Raw genomic sequence first — 17,538 nt, forward strand, 5'->3', positions numbered from 1 at the left:
TCAAATTAGCGGTTCCCAAGCAAAAATAAGTGTCAATGAAAAATGACTTCTTGGCACATTGATTCATTAAGAAGTGTTATGTTTTTTTACCTTATTTGGTTTCTTGCTTGTCTTATTTCCCTTTTGTATACTCCATGTGTGTCATTCATATTATTTTAGTCATATTTTTGACGGGAGAGAGTATCCCACTTAATGGCTTTAGAAACATATAGTCTCCTTTTACCTAAAAATTTTCACTTTTGGATTAGACTTTTTAACCTAATCCATTAATTTCATCATACATTAGTGCATACCAACTAAGATATAATACGATTGGGTATGTTTGTCATGTCTTTGTGGCAATTTCAATGTCACTAGGGATGGAAAGGGAAAGCGTTCTAAACCCATCCCATTAACTTCATGTTATTTGCAAAACCCATTCCAAATCCATTACGGGTTTTGATACAATATTTCAATCTCCCCTCACTAAAGTAGTCAAGGACTCGCAACTGCCACAATATGTTGCAATAACCACCAATCTCAAGTGAAATATATAGTGAGCACCTCATACTTGCAAATAGGGGAAAGTGTCAAAAATAGTTTTAAACATATTGCATTGGTACCAGTTTAGTCTTAAACATTTTACCAGTGCCAATTTAATCCTAAACATTTAGCTTTTTTGCCATTTGAATTCATCCGGTCAATTTTGGTCAGAAATCGCCGACATGGACGCCGGTTGTCCTACATAGCACGGCAGGTGCTGACGTGGACTTTTTAAAAATATATTTTGTAATATTTTAGTTTTTTCTGGTTTTTCTTTTTTCTTTTCTATACACTTTTTTTTTTATTAAGGGCTGGTAGGGGTTGGCCGCCCTCACTTGGGGTCATCGAGGGCCGTGGTGCCCTCGTCTTGCCGGATCCGACGAGGGTGTCTCGACCGTCGCTAGATCTAGATGAGGGCCACAACGACCTCGCCCGGGACTAGCAAGGTCGATTGGCGACCCTTCTTAGCCCTCACTAAAAAATAAAAAAAATTACAGAAAAGAAAGAGAAAAAAAAGAAAAAATCTAAAAAATTATAAATTGATATATAAAAAAAGTTAACGCTAGCGCCGATCGTGTCACGTGAGATGACCGGTGACCACGTTAGCCATTTCGAGTCAAAATTAGCTAGATTGACTCAATTGACATAAATACAAAAGTTTAGGACTAAATTAGCACCAATGAAGACAAAATTGATACAATAATAAGTTTATGAATTTTTTTTTTATACTTTTCCCATTGTAAATACAGCTATTTTATTTGAAACTCATGCATTGTAAATTTCCAATTAAAATTCTTTGTAGTCGAAAATATAATGTTGAAAGAACTTTGTTGAAGCTCATAAAAATATAGGTCTGATGCTAATAAGAAACTAGGTGTGAAATGGGGGCTGTCGTTGAAGAATCTTATATTATACTAAATCTTGATATTAGCATTGACGAAAATCGACGATTGCAAAGGAGTTGGGGTCTATCCTCCACCATCTTTGAGAATCGTCCTTAGGCCGCCTAGTAGTTTTTCTCTTCTTTTTGGCTGTTGTTTTGGCCGTGTAGATGATAGGAGTTTTGGCCGTTTATTTGGCTGTATATGAGTTACTTGGGTTGGCCGCTTGTTTGGCCTTTTGGGTTTATCTCCCTTGCTTTCATACATGTTTTGTGCCGTATCACCTTCGACCCCTCTAGGACAATTTCTTGTGTCCTAATTGGGTTGAGGTTTTTGTGTTCGGTCTCATCATGTTACCCGATACTTTGAAAAGTTATATACATATTTAATTTACCCAAAAAAAAAAAAAACTCCGCTGGGGAGATTTTACTTTATAAAACATAAAAGCAACTAAAAAATCCCAAGGACCATTATAAATCCTTGTAGAGTGTAAATTAAATATACATACTCTACCATCTAAGAAACACAATGGAAACAAATGGCACGTTAAAAGTCATACATATCAGAACCCCTCCTCGGCACCCTTCCCCCCCCCACAACAAAAAAAAACAAAACAAAAAAACTGTAAAAACAGAAAACCCGTCCCAAACCGTAGAGGGATCGACCCCAAACCCACTACCCAAATTCTAACGAGATGTTTCAAACCCTCAAAAATTCTTTAGCTGAGTGGCCTAAATAAATTGCGCTTAATGCATTTTAGCTATCCTTAGAAGTGTAAATTGCAACATGCTACTTGTATTCTCTATAATTTGTCACGTAGGATGGCCGGTGGATGGCTAGCGTCTATGTCATCATTTCTGATCAAAATTGGCTGGATAAACTCAATTGAAAAAACATAAAAAATGTTTAGGATTCAATTAGCATAATTTGCCGACCAAAAAAATTAGCACAATAAAAAAATTTAAGACTCAATTGGCACAATTACAATTGACTTATGACTTTTTTTGGTAATTTTCTCTAGCCTATTTATTACTGCATCTAGCAGCTCCCTTCAAAAATATTTTTGCTTATCTTTTCCTGAAGAGAAATGCTTCCCTAACAGACCGTCATGGACAGTATAATCTCAACCGTAAATTCACAAATTACCACCGCGTGTTTTAAATAAAGCACTCATTAATTGAAAAATCGAGTGGTCATAAATAATTGATGATACTATCAGATCGTCGGGCTAGCAGCTCCCTCTCCGGAAATATATAGACTTTTTTGGGATGTCGCCGCTCTTGCATGAAGGAAAGTCCCTTGACATCGTATTTACATGTAATAACCAGGGAAGGCCAACACTCAGTATCCTTCCATCAAAGGATCCCAATGACTTCAATTTGCTGCACGCCAATGCCCAAACCGTAAAACCCACAACTTCTATTGAACTAGAATTCCGAGCCATGTAAGGATACCAAAATCTGTTTGTTAGCAGATTTATATCCCTCTCCTACCAAACAAGTCACCATGGATCCTAAAACAAAAAGGACAACTTACCAAATCACGGCGACGGATATCTGTTTGAGATACATTCTGCAGATTTCTCACGTTAGCTAGCGATTGGCCACAAAATACGATGGCAAGATGAGCTAAACTTGCACTGCAAGAAAACCAACGGAGCAAACCAGAAATTTCAATATCACTAGGGATGGATGGGGAACCTCCCTTTAACTTTATGTTGTTTGCAAAACTCATCCCATATCTGTTACGGGTTTTGATACAACATTTCAAAGTCTTCTCAGTGAAGTAGTCAAGTACTCGCTACTGCCACAATATGTTGTAATAAACACCAATCTTAAGTGAAATATATAGTAAATGCCTCGTACTTGCAAATAGGGAAAAGTGTCAAAGAAGTTCTCAACCTATTGTAATTGTATCAATTTAGTCTTAAACCTTTTTATTAATACCAATGCAATCCTAAACATTTTACATTTGTGCCAATTGAGTCCATCCAACCAATTTTCGCCAAAAATCGCTGACTTGGACGTCGGTTGTCCTACGTGCCACAGGTGACGCCGACGTGGATATTATTTTAATTATTTTAATTTTTTTTTTGGTTTTTCTTATTCTTTTCTATACACTTTTTTTACTGAGGGCTATCACGGGTCGCTAGCCAAACCCTACCTTGCCCAGCCCTTGCTTGGCGCCAGCCAGGACCTTGGCCCCCTCGCCTTGCTAGATGCGGCGAGGGTGTCACGGCCCTCACCAAATCTAGGCGAGGGCCGTGACGCCCTTGCCTTTGGCCGGCAGCGATTGGCTAGTGACCCTCGTCCGCCCTCAAAACAAAGAAAAAAAAGTACATAAACGAAAGAGAAAAATAATAAAAAATATATATAGTAATTATTACAAATATATATATAAAAGTCCACGTCAACGCCGATCGTGGTACGTGAGACGACCGGTATCCAAGATAGCAATTTTCTGTCAAAATTAGCTAAATGGATTCAATTGGCACCGATAAAAGGTTTAGGAGTGAATTGACACCAGTGCAATGATTAGATATTTTGACACTTTTCCCCTTGCAAATGCAACTATTTTACTTGAAACTCATGCATTGTAAATTTCCAATTAAAATTATCTAGAGTCGAAAATATAATGTTGAAAGAACATAAGGTGTGAAATGGTGGCTGTCGTTGACGAATTGTATACTATACTAAATCTTGGTATTAGCATTGACGAAAATCTTCGCTTGGGACCCACCCACGCATGGCGTGGTTGGTTGAGAGCGTGCCCTTCTTCGTCCATGTCGAGGGTTCGAAACTTCTGACCGCGTTTCGTGATTTAAGTGGGGGGCCCCGGCGGTGGGTTATTGGGTTAGTCTCCCCCAATGTATAGTCACGGGGGTAAGCCGTGCGGATCCTTGGACACCAAAAAAAAATAAAAATCTTCGCTCGGGAGATTTTACTTTATAAAAAATAAGAGCAACTCAAAAAACCCAAAGACTCTAATAAATCCTTGTAGAGTATAAATTAAATATACATACTCATGGAAACAAATGGCATTTTAAAAGTCATACATATAGGGTTGCCCACAAGGCCGTCCCAAACTGTAAAGGGATTTTAGCAATCGACCCCAGACCCACTACCCAAATTTTAACGGGATGTTTTTTAACCCTCAAAAGTTCTCCAGACGAGTGACCTAAATAAATTGCGGTTAATGCATTTTAGCTATCCTTAGAAGTGTAAATTGCAACATGCTACTTGTAGCACTTGTAATGCGCCACGTAGGACAGCCAGTGAATGGCCGACGTTCATATCATCAATTTTTCAATCAAAATTGACCGAATAGACTCAATTGAAAAAATATGAAACTGTTTAGGATTCAATAAACACAGTTAAAAAGTTTAGGACTGAATTGACACTATTGCAATGTATCTTTCCAATAAATATGTAGATTTTTCTGAGTGTGTTAGATATTTGTACAAATATCTACATTATTCGACAAATAGTTGTGCTAAATATCTTATACTAGACTTTTCTAGAAATAGGATCAATATTTCAAAAATTGCAAAGGAATGAGCTTGAGCATTATGCGGTGATGGAAGACGGACGATGAGCATGTTCTCGGCGTCATCGGGTCAAGGCAACTCCAAGGGAGGTCGCCGATCTTGCATGAAGGAAGGTCCTTTGACATCGTGATGAGATCATTCTTCAGAGCAATGCCTGAAGGCCTTATCAATGCCGAGTTAGGTTATAAAGATTTCCCATTTTTAGGGAAAATTCCCGAAAATACTAAATGTATTGCAATCGTGTCAATTCAACCATAAATCCTTTTTCTTTTAACAACTTAGTCTTAAACGTTTCACATTTGTGTGAATTCAATTCATCCGACTAAGTTTGGCTATTTGGTGTTGACGTGTAGATTTCAAATAATATTTTAATATTATTTTGAATTATTTATTTATTTTTCCTTTTTTATTTTCTTTTTTTTCTCCTTCTTCCTCCAACCGATTCGGCGACCGACTGGAGGAAGAGGGAGAAGAAAAAAATAAAAAATAAAAAAATTCTAAAAAAATCTATTTAAAATTACCATGTCAATCTTGGCTAGCCAAAATTGGCTAGATAGATTGAATTAGCACAAATGCATAAAATTTAAGATGCAACTGGCATAAAGAAAATTTGAGACTGAATTGTCACGATTGCAACAAATTTAGGATTTTTTTGGTAATTTGCTCCTGATTCCTGAAAGCACATACGTTATCGGTGTGATAAATGCTGTAGATTCATGTCTGTCGAGGGTGCCAACAAAGCAAGTGAGAGATGGTTAACACTTGACATTCATAGGCTTCAGTAGACTGGCGGTGAAGTGTTCTAGTGCTGGTCCCTTACCACTGTTGCCATGTGTATGACTCCACCCTCCATCAACTTCGGAATATGAAGGTTCAAGGCCAGAGTTGAAACTGAGGCGGGCCAAAACTCAGCTTGCTCGATTCTCATCCTTTCGGCGGCTTCCAGTCACATCCGACAGTCAGCCTCGCAATTAGGAAGTTGATCTGCTCATCTTCGTTGCCGTCTGACCAGTTCTTCGCCTTCTCAATCAACTCCGCAAGTGACCCGGCATCACCCTTGACGTGTTCTCCAGTAGCTTAATCACGTCCTTTCTCTCCTTGTCAGTTTTGACACCAACCGTAGTCACGACGAACTTAATATGCTTCGATCCCTCCTCCAATCCGGGGTTTGCAGATATTGCTTTTTCGTGAATGGACTCTATGTTCACAACTGTGACCTTGACTCCATAATCAGCAGTAGAGTGTGTGAGTTTCAAAGAGGAGTGCCATGACCTTATGTTGGAAGTGGGATAATTCGGAGGGACTTTGGCACTTGGCTTTTGTAGTTTTATCTTTGCCTTTGCCAGGTGGTCGGCATATACTGGCATGAAACGAAAAGAACAGAAGCTGCAGCAGCAACAAAGATAACATGCAACTGGGCTAACAATTTGTCTGTGGCTTGTGTTCTCATGTCTGCGTTTCTTATCAACAAGTGCAGGCTCTCCAGTTATAGGCCGTCCCTTGTCATGAGAAGAGATAAGAAGTTGTGATATTCGAGTAAAAGCAAATGTGCTGGACAAAAACGCTCATGCCTTGATTTCATGAAACAGAAATTAGCGTCCATGAAAGGTAAACTCCAAATGTTTTCCATCCTTGCTTCTTGCTTGTCTCACTTCCCATTTGTTAACTCCGTGTGCATCATTCATATACTTCGATTCATATTTGCACGTGGGAGAGTATCCCACATGGTGGACTTGCTGAGTATATAATTGTCTAAGAGCATATAGCCTCGTTCCGCCAATTTAAACTTCCGGATTGGACTTTTCGACCTACTCGAGTTATTCCACTGCACATTTACATGCAATGACCAGTGAAGCAATGACCAGTGAAGACCAACACTCAGTATACTTCTAACAAAGGATCCCAATGACTTCAATTTGCTGCACGTCAATGCCCAAACCGTAAACCCCACAATCTCTATTGAACTAGAATCCAGAGCCATGTAAGGACACCAAAATCTGTTTGATAGCATATTTATATCCCCCTCCTACCAAACAAGTCACCATGGATCTTAAAACAAAAGGGACATCTTACCAAATCATGGCGACAGAGATCTGTTTGAGATACATTCTGAGATTTCTCATGTTAGCTCGCGACTAGGCACAAAATACGATGGCGAGATGAGCTAAGTTTGCACTGCAAGAAAACCAGAAATCGGTAGTCTGATGATGTATACATGTTCAAGCAAAATGCATGTCAAAGGACAATCGAAGGGTTTCTTTTCCCAATTAATAAATTCCCAAAACACGACACTGGCACTGCCAAGGACAACAGTGATGTGTCCAGAATAAACGACCAGCAAAACTCGTGGAGAAGCCAGTGGCGCTTGTAATGTCTGGGCTTCCGAGGGCTGCCTTGGATAGATTGCATTGATTTTTACTCAGACTGCTTTCTCTGCAAGTGCCAAAGAAGATGCTAATTCATATCATCACTCTCAGGCCAGATTATACTTGGTCACTAGTTTGAGAAAGCTTTCAGATAATTTTACCAAAGGAAAATTCACAAACTTCTCGACGCAAATCAGCAGATGTGCCAGGTTGCCCGTACACACCATGAATAACAATGATTGCGGGATAAATAAGTCGAGGGGGCAGGATGAGAACTGTGTAAAATTTCCCTAGGAAAAGATACACATAAGTTCTGCGCAGAGCAAATTCCAGAGGATATCTAGCAGCAGAATTTCTTCCGCTTTCCTATTCCAGGACCAACCGACTAAAAACTGCTTTAATAAGCATACCCGTTTGTTTATTCTGAATAACAGATTATATTGTTGTCATCCATTTTCACAAAAGCGAGAACTTTAATAGCAAAAAACACTGTACTTAACTAGGAAATGGGAAATTAGGCTGGCAGGCTTCAAAATATCCGGTGAAATTGCCTCAATATATCATCATGAGTATTGTTGAAATTATGTCTCGAGTTCGAACCCGTGAAAGAAACCTCAACCAAGCAGAAATTCAGAGTCCGAATAGGACTTGTTATTTTGCGACCAAACAAGCAAGAAATTATTGAAAATTTTCCATGTTGGAATTGGATTTCCAGTTTGAGCCGGCTAAAGGGGTTTCTCAATTCATATATATTGGATTTTTTTGGTTTTTTGCCTACTAGCTAGCAAATGAGCTTTTGGTCATACAATCAGTTGTGCAATGACATCCTGATATTTTGAAGACAACGAATCTTGTGGTAAGATTAGTGAATTCTTTTTTGAGATTGAAATTTTTTCCACAAGTAATTATGAGGGCTAAACACTCTGCGAGTACATTATTTTGTAAAACATTACAACATAGTACAATCTCAAGGACTGAACGGGAACAACAAGAACCCTCAAGCTATCATAAAAGCTCTGCAGATGCTTCAGGGAGGACCCTCCTTCACTAACACTCTTCCTGGCCATCTCCTTTACCCTCGGGCAATTTGCCCTTATCTCTTCACTGCCAAGAACTGCTAGCATCTTTTTCCTCACTTCATGCCTTGTTGTGACACCATTTTCATCAGCATCCACCCCTAAACCCACCCTCCACACATCACAAATGAAGCTCCTGTCCGGGAACTGGTCTCCGAAATAGGGCCTGCAGAGAAGTGGGACTCCATTGCTCGGGGCTTCCATTGTGGAATTCCAACCACAGTGAGTGAAGAAGCACGCCACTGCAGAATGTGCTAGGACCTCCTCTTGCGGTGCCCATTGGACCACCTTCCCATAATTCCTCACCCTTTGGAGGAACCCGTCGTGGAACTCGGTGACGGACCCATCGGTGAGGTCCGGGCGTACGACCCATAGGAATGGTCGGCCAATCTGTTCGAGGCCGTGGGCGAGCTCATAGAATTGTTCCAGGCTGAATATTGTCATGCTTCCAAAGGCGACGTAGATGACTGACTGGGTAGGATGTTGGTCTAACCATTTCGAGCAAGTCGAGTCCTCGTTCCACGGGCTTCCTCTGAGATGGGATAATTGGGCACTTGCTATTAGCGGACCGATTGGGAGAGCTCCGGGAATTACACTAATAGCCGGTTCCTCGAGTTCATGGAATGAATTGCAAATGAATGAGTTTGAGCGTTTGCTGTAAAGGGGGATGGCCGATATGCATTGGAAGAATACCTTCTGCATTATCGGGTCTTCGGGGCAATTCCAAGTGGAGTCATTGCTCTTATATGGAGGAATGTCCTTTGATATCACAGTGAGATCATTCTTCAGAGCGATACATGTATGAGTTAGTGACGCTAAGTTAGATCGTCTTTGCATTAAACTATTCCTGCAAGCACTTATGATTCCGGCGGATACATGTTGTGGGTTCATCTCCTTAGTGTGTATTGATAAAGCAATTGAGAGATGGCTACACAACATATCTAGGCTTCCTAAGACCGATTGTGCAGGGTTCTAGCTTTGATCACTTACCATTGTTGTCTATGACTCCGCCCTTGATCAAATGCGGAACATTCAGTACCAAGGCTAGAGTTGACACCGAGGCGGGCCAAAACCCGGCTCGCTCGATTCCCATCCTTTCAGCGACTTCCAATGCCCATCCGGCGGTCAAGTCCGCGATCATGAAGCTTATCTGCTCATCTTCATTGCCATTCGACTGCTTCTTCACTTTTTCAACCAACTCCTGCAAATGACCAGGCATCACCCTCAATATGCTAGCCATCATCTTAGTCGAGTCTTTTCGCTCCTCATCAGTTTCGAGCCCATCCGGAATAGCGACAAACTTAATCCGATCCGATCCCACTTCCAGTCCGGGGTTTGCCGCCATCACTTGTGCGTGAATAGACTCTGTGTTCACAAATGTAACCTTGGCCCCATAATCGGCAATACAGTGTGAGAGCTTCAGGAGAGGAGTGACATGACCTTGTGCTGGAAATGGTATAACAAGGACATGTTTTAACTTTGCCATTGTTAACATTGAACAAGGCACGGTTCCTTAGCACATCTTATATAGGCTGTTCAGATTCCTCACAGGTGTATTGTTTCAGCACGATTCGAAGGGACTTTATCACTTCTCTTTTGTAGTTTTATCTTCGTCTGCCGCACGCGATCGGCACATACTGCCATGGAATGAAAAGAACGGAAGCTGTGGCGGCAACGAAGATAACATGCAACTGGCTAACAATTTGTCCATGGCTTGTGTTCGCATGTCTCCGTTTCTTATGAGCAAGCGCAGGATTTCTAGTTTTAGGTTGTCCTTGTCATGAGTAGAGAAAAAAAGTAATTATATGTAGATAAAAGCAAATGTGCTGGACAAAAATGCTGATGCCTTGAGTTCACGAAACAAGCATAAGTGTTAAATGGATTGATTCCTTACTAAGTCTTATGTGTTTTTCTTTTGTCCTTACTTGGTTTCTTGCTTGTCTAATTTCCCATGCATTAACTCCATACGTCTCTTTCATATAATTTTGATTGATATTTATGATTTAAATGGAAAGATACATACCAGCAACACGAGACTGTACCAACACTTGTTTTGAATAAGTTCATCATAAGGCCAGTTAACTTCACTTGTTTCTAGCGATTCACATGGTATCATCAAACGATACAAGTTTTGGATAAAAATCTACAACGCACTGGAACGCCCTTGTTGACAATCCCAAAGCAAGACAAAAACTAGAACTTTCCAAGAGTATAGACAAAACATAACAATCATATGCGGCACCGTCCCATGCATCAATCTCAACAACCCTCTTCAGTTCTTCTAACTTTTGATGGACTTTTTATTTGATTTACAATCCTTGCACTCTTTCTAACTGGAACCAGAACTGCAGGTACGTAATTGATATGGTCTTCTGGTCTCATATACCTTTCTCTTTGCAGTAGCAATTCTCACAATGCCGATTCTGCACCCAAGACAATAAAAAAATATAAAATTAGGATTTGGGATCGTAATACGTAAATAAAGAAAACTTCACATGAGGCCCCCACCATCGCACCAAATCGAATAAGCAATGACTAACTTTGTCGCTCAGTCGACAGAAAATAATAACGCACTCACCAAACGCGATAAATCACTCCCATTTTCCTTTGCAATATTCCTCCCTCTGGTACTGAGCCCTATTTTTTCCCTCCAAAAGCAGCGAGCCCTAATTTTCCTCCGCCCTAATTTTGCATACCAATCGAGCAATTAAGTGAGGGAGGATGTTGATGATGGTCGAGATCAAGAGAGGGAGAGACGGGTGCGCGAGTAGATGATCGAAGATTGAAGTTAACACCTGATAACATATTTGGCTACGTTCATCACATCTTTGCAGGACCTTTATATCATTGAGGATGGAAAGTCGTCCCAAACCCGTCCCATTATCTTTTTGTTATTCCGAAAGCCCACCTCATATCCATTGCGGGTTTTGGTACTTGCAATCCGCAACAGTACTTGTGGAAGAACTATATGCTTGACGGTCATGAAAATCTAAGGTCCAAGCAACTGGCTCCAAACGCCTTCTGCTCCCATTCTTTTAACGAGCTGAGAATTTTTTACTTGAGTGGCCTAAATAAACTGCGCTTAAGGCATTTTAGTTTTTCTTTGGAATGTAAATCGCAATGTGCTACTTGGAGCTATATGACATGCCTCCCAAGATGGACAATGTTGGGCTTTTTGAGAAAGAAAGTACGTTGGCCGAAATTAACATTATCGGAGCCAAAATGACATTTAATTTGGTAGAAAACGCTAAATGTCACTTTGAAGTTTAGTTTCTTATAAACATGGTTAAGATAGACTCAAACTAAATTAGTTCAACACGACATTGTTTTTTTGTGAAATCTACTTGCTTATGAGACTTGTTTATATTAAGTAGGGGTAAGTGCACTTGAAGTCTTAAAACTTGTCATGGAAGTTCAGTTAAAACTTTCAAAAAGTGCGATTAAGTCTTAAAACTTGTCAAATTGGTGCAATCAAGTCCTTCTATTAATTCTATTCAACTCGGCTAAAAAAAATGATCGCATGTCTCGGTTAATTCGATGAACGCCGACTAGAGGTGGGAGGCGGAGCCGACGTAGTGAGTTGGGAGGCGAAGCGGTGTCGATAGCATTCATCCCGTGCTGATCTTTACTTTTTTGCTGTTTGAGTTTTTAGAACATCATCTCGAGATAAATTCTCGATATAAAAATGTTTCACCCATTGTTAATTCGCGTGAATATCACAGAACATGGTGTTATATACGAATTTCATTAATGTTTTGTCCATTTTAGAAAACAAATTGAATAGTAAAAAAATGATTACAAGAAAAAGAAATTAAAAAATGATTAAATAAAAATTGAAAAAAAAAATACAATGCTCAGCAATTTGTGTGCCGAGAGACACCCAAAACGGTAAATATGTTTTTTGTTAACCTATTTTGGTAAAAAAAAAATTAATACTAAATTGGAAAAACGCCCCAATTTGCCCTTACCTCATCACTCCCAAGAACTGCCAATATCTTTTTGTCTCACTTCATGCCTAGTTATTAGTCCATTTTCATCAGAATCAACTCCTAAACCCACCTTCCACACATCACATGTTAAGCTCTTGTTCAGGTACTGATCTGCAAAGTAAGGCCTGCAGAGCAGTGGGACTCCATTGCTCAGGCCTTCCAATGTTGAATTCCAACCACAGTGAGGGAAGAAGCATGCCACTGCTGGATGTGCTAGGACCTCTTCTTGTGGTGCCCATTGGACCACCTTCCCATAATTGCTCACCCTTTGGTGGAACCCCTCGTGGAACTCGGTGACTGGCCCGTCAGTGATGTCCGGGCGTACGACCCATAAGAATGATCGAGAAATCTGTTCGAGGCCATGTTGCACAGGCTTCCTCTATGACGGAATAAACGTGTGCTCGCTATTAACGGACCAATGGGGAGAGCTCCGGTAATGGCGCTGAGGGCCGATGCCTCGAGTCCATGGAATGAATTGCAGAGAAGTAAGTTTGTAAATCTGCAGTGATGGATGATGGACAGTGCGCCTCTGAAAAATACTTTCTGCGTCATTGGGTCTTCAGCGCAATTCCAAGGGAGGTCAGTGCTCTTATATAAAGGAAGGTCCTTTGATATTGTGATGAGATCATTCTTCATGGCAACGCCTATATGATTTTGATTCGAAGTTAGGGTGAGTTTGTTTCACATAAAATCAAAGATTTGAAAAATATTTTCCAAAAAATAAACGTTTATATCTTTTAGAAAAATTAGTCGACGAAAAATATTTTCATTATCACTAACACTTCATGCCTAACTATTTTCGTGGTAATGAAAATAATTTGCGTTCATTCATTTTGATGAGTGATACAAACGTTTATTTTTTGAAAAATGTTTTCCAATTCTTTGATTTTCCGTGAAACAAGTGCACCCTTAGATTATGTATAGACTACCTATTCCTACAAGCACATATGTTATTGGTGTGATGTATGTTGTAGAGTCATCTCTCTTTAGTGTGTGTCAATAAAGCAATTTGGAGATGGCTATTGGCTACACGACATATTTGGGCTTCATGAGACTGATTGTGAATGGTTTTAGTTCTGATCCCTTACCGTTGTTGTCTATGACTCCGCCCTCGATCAACTTTGGAATATGACAATTTGGAGGGCTGGACCGGACACCATAGGCAAGCGGTAGGGGAGACTTCTTCCCGCCTATATTTCTTTTTCTTTTTTTAATTTGAGATTTTTTAATTATGTGAAAAAGGAAAAAAAAAATTAAAAAGAAGGAGAAAAAATAAAAGTAAAAAATAAAGTTGTTCTTGACTAGCTAGTAAGGTCAAGCCCTTTACCCAGACTCATATATACACTTCAGTTCCTTACTTGAGAAAATAATAAAGGCCTTAATTTGAATTTTCCTTTCAACTTATAAACAATGGAAGGTTACGCTATTTTTACTTTTTATATGATTAAATCTTTCTATCTTCACTAAAAACCAAAACCGTCTTCAATCATTCAGTTATAATAGGCAGTAGAACTTATTTATTTACTTTCCTCCTTTTTTATGTTTTCTATATATGATCTACCTAATATAATTAAGAATTTCACGTTGATGTTTTTAGTGTATTTCTAGATCCTCCTATAATGTTTTACATGCTGTGTAAAAATGTATCCGATAGTAAGGAAAAAAGACAAATTCTTTGACGCGATGAACTAAGAGAGTCGATGTATATTTTCTTGGAAGTTTTTCTTTTTGTCAAAACTTATTTTGACAAAAGTAAAATCTAGAAATAAAAGAAAAAACGAAATATAGTGCCTTTTAACACACACCGGATACTCACAACAAAAAGAAATAAAACCCGTGAAATGTTTAATTGTAATAACTAGTTTCTAGATAGAAATAGCAATGAATAAACAAAAAGAAGGAATAGGCCACCATTTCAAATTTGCAATTGAGCAATTGAGTGCCATATTTTATCTATAAATCAGAAATGATAGTGGATTTAGTTACATAATTCCGCAGGCACGATGAAGACTCAACTTCGTTCTCGTTTTTCCAGCATGCCCTTCAATCGCCTCCATCAATTGTGTAATGTGTCCTCTTCCTTCGTAAAGTAATTGAAGCGGACTGAACACATTTGCAGGTCTTCCCCTTTTTAATCCCCACATGCACAAATCACTCGACACGAACCGACATTATAGAGATGTCAATCAGCACGGGATACCCATGCTCCTATTGAGGTGAGATTATTTTGCACATCTCTAATCCCCACATGCACAAATTCACTTTGTTAATCGTGGATCAACTATTAATTTCGACAGGTTGCACCAATGTAAGTTCCGCGACACCACAAACTAATTACTAACCAGCTTAATGAGCACAATTGCCTAGAAAGCGTGATCCATTTATTGTCGCGTCTAAATGCTCCTTGTATATGATTTGCTAAGCAAGACATTAAAGGTCGGCGCCAGACATAATCGCCGCAAATGACCCACCTACACTCGGCCATCAAGGGCCCGCACGGTAACCATTTTCATTCTCTAATTCTAATTCTAGAAACAAAAAAAGATGAGAATCGCGTTTGATAATGCAAATAAATTTGATTCTGATTTTGTTCTCGGAATCAGTTTTAAATAATCGGAATCGGTTTTAGAGCAAAATCCGGAACCAAAAAAAAAGTTGGTTCTAATTCTCTTATTTCCCATTTATAAACTCCATGTGCGTCATTCCTATAATTTCATTCGTATTTGTGACGTTAGAGGGTATCCCACATCGTAGACATGTAAAATAATTTTTTTTTTCAAACAAATGGACTCTTAACCCATTGAACTTAATTCCTTTTTGTCCCGAATAGTGACCTGATTAATTTTCACATGCAAAAATAGACATATTTCCACGCTTTCACCGAAAATGGATTGCTAACGTCTATTTCCTCAAGATCTAACTGTAACAAGTTACGCCTAGGAGGAAGCGAATTTAAAACGGCACATTCTCAAAGTATGGTTATTTAAACTAGGAAAAAGGTATATTATGAAGATTTAATCTAAATCTAAAATGTGAAAGAACTTTATGAGAAAAGACCATAATGAAGGATCCAGCTAAAAATTGTTCCCAAGTTTGCCGAGAGTTAATTCTTAGAAGCAATTCATCAATTGAGAGCAGCTAAAACTTCAGAATCATCCCTCGTCCCGCGAGAAAATATTGCATACCCACTTGGTGCCACCTCATTTTTCCCCTTATCCATTTAATGAACAACACGTGTTTAATAAGTTCCACATTTCAACTATTCAAAAATCTCTTTTTCCCTCACTTTCTTTCTTCCGTAAACGCCGCTCCACCCTCCCTCTAGTCTACAACGCTCCTCCCCCTTTCTTCTTTCTCTGTCTTCACACTCCCCCCCCCAAATTCAACAAAAATACGGTGAATGAGAAGGTCTATCCCAATTTTTTGTTCAGCACGAAAATGCACAAAGCCCCGCCAGCTTTGTGCCTCGTTCTCAGCCGCCGCTGAGCTAGCCCTCATTGATGCAAAGCCCCGACAAACTCCGCGGTGAGGTGTTCGACCTCTAGCATGCCGCCGCCTTCAGCTTCCACACCAAGATCTCTTCAACGATCGCGGCCCTATTTGGTTCAAGATTTTGCCAAGGGACTTTGAGAAAATACAAATACTTTTGGGCTAAAGGTCTTTTTCAAAATGCAAGTAGTGTTTGATAAAGTATATTTTAAAAACACATTTGAAAAGCAACTTTGACGTAAATATTGTTTGATGAAAAATAAACTTTGTAAAGTATTTTACTTTTTGTAAAAAAAAGCGGCGGCCGATCGAGGGAGAGCGAGCGGCGGCAGGGGGCCGGTGGGTGGTGGCAAATGAAGGTGACAAAGTTAAAAAAAAAAATTAGTTGCATTTCGCAAAAATCCTTTAGCCTAAAGTACCTCTGGAAGGTACTTTCGGCCAAAGGACTTTAGAAAGCATTTGAGATGCAATTGCATCTCCTCGAAGTGAGCTAAAAAATAAACTAAACATCATTTATATTTGGCCAAGGGACTTTCGAGCCTCAATACTCATTTCTAATACTGAATCAAACGGGACCTCCATCACCGGCCGGTCGACGGAGGCCTATATCTTGGTGGAGGAATAACCGACGTCCATAACCCATATAAACCAAGAGTCAAATCGCACAGAAATATGAATACATTCGTATGGGGCAACGAAAATCAAAGAAAAGATGAATTATTTTTTGTTCTTCTTTCATGAATTGGTGAGAAAAAAAAAAAAAAAGTCTTCATTTCTGAAGGAAAGAGAGAGGAAGCACGTTGCAGAAGAGAGATGGAGAAGAGAGGAGGTGGAGGGGTGATTGTGGAAGGCTAAAAGTGGCCAGAAAGAGATTTTTCACAGATTTGAAATGTGGGGCCCATTAAACACGTGTCGTTCATTAAATGGACAAGGAGAAAAATGAGGTGGCACCAAGGGGTATGCAATATTTTCTCCCCGGGCCGCTCCCATCCATGATGTACATTCACGTGCGCAAATGTACTTGTGCAGGCTTTTGTCCGTGGGGAAAAGGAAAAACAGACCATGTGCGACTAGCATGCTTGGACAGAGACACTTACATCTTCAAAACGGACGAGAACAATGATCTGGCCTTGGCGACGCAGCGACGGCGAGGTCGACCCCCGCCATTGCCAGTTGCCGGTCGGTGACCGGCTGGAGTTAGGGAGTGGAGGGGGAAAAGAAAAAAAAGGGAAAAAGAAAAAGAAAGGAAAAATTGTAAAAAAAATATAAAAATTCAAAAAAAAATTAAAATATTGGGTCGCCGGCCGGCCAAAATTTGTCAAATAGATTGAAATGGCACAATTACAAAAGGTTTAGGACTGAATTAGCCAAAAAAAAAAAGATTTATCACTGAATTTGCACAATTACAATAGATTTAGAACATTTTTGTTAATTTTCCCTTATCACGTCTTTGCCGCAATCTAGAATGGAAACGGGTTAAGTTTCTGTTACTCCAAAACACATTCCAAACCCGTTACGGGGCTTGATATACTATCCCCAACTCAACTCGATAAAGTAGTCAGATACCCCCAAGCCGCCACAATATTTTTTAATAAACAATAATATTGTATTAAATACGTAACAAACAATCTCATATTTGTAAATGTAACTGCTTATTCCAAACTCTGT

The 17,538-nt window shown here is 39.5% G+C and overlaps 1 protein-coding gene and 1 pseudogene across 1 annotated transcript; both read right to left on the bottom strand.

Moving 5' to 3' along the window:
• Positions 1–8,230: 8,230 nt before the first annotated feature.
• Positions 8,231–9,906, bottom strand: LOC115734726 (UDP-glycosyltransferase 83A1-like). Its single transcript, XM_048282638.1, has 2 exons — positions 9,383–9,906; positions 8,231–9,189 (listed from the first exon to the last, which is right to left on the bottom strand). The coding sequence occupies exons 1-2, from the start codon at positions 9,885–9,887 to the stop codon at positions 8,231–8,233; spliced, it is 1,464 nt and encodes a 487-aa protein (XP_048138595.1). The 5' UTR covers positions 9,888–9,906.
• A 2,421-nt stretch (positions 9,907–12,327) lies between these two features.
• On the bottom strand, positions 12,328–14,438 carry LOC125315999 (annotated as a pseudogene).
• Positions 14,439–17,538: the final 3,100 nt, after the last annotated feature.

Source organism: Rhodamnia argentea, chromosome 7, assembly GCF_020921035.1.
Source record: "Rhodamnia argentea isolate NSW1041297 chromosome 7, ASM2092103v1, whole genome shotgun sequence".
NCBI lineage: Eukaryota > Viridiplantae > Streptophyta > Magnoliopsida > Myrtales > Myrtaceae > Rhodamnia > Rhodamnia argentea.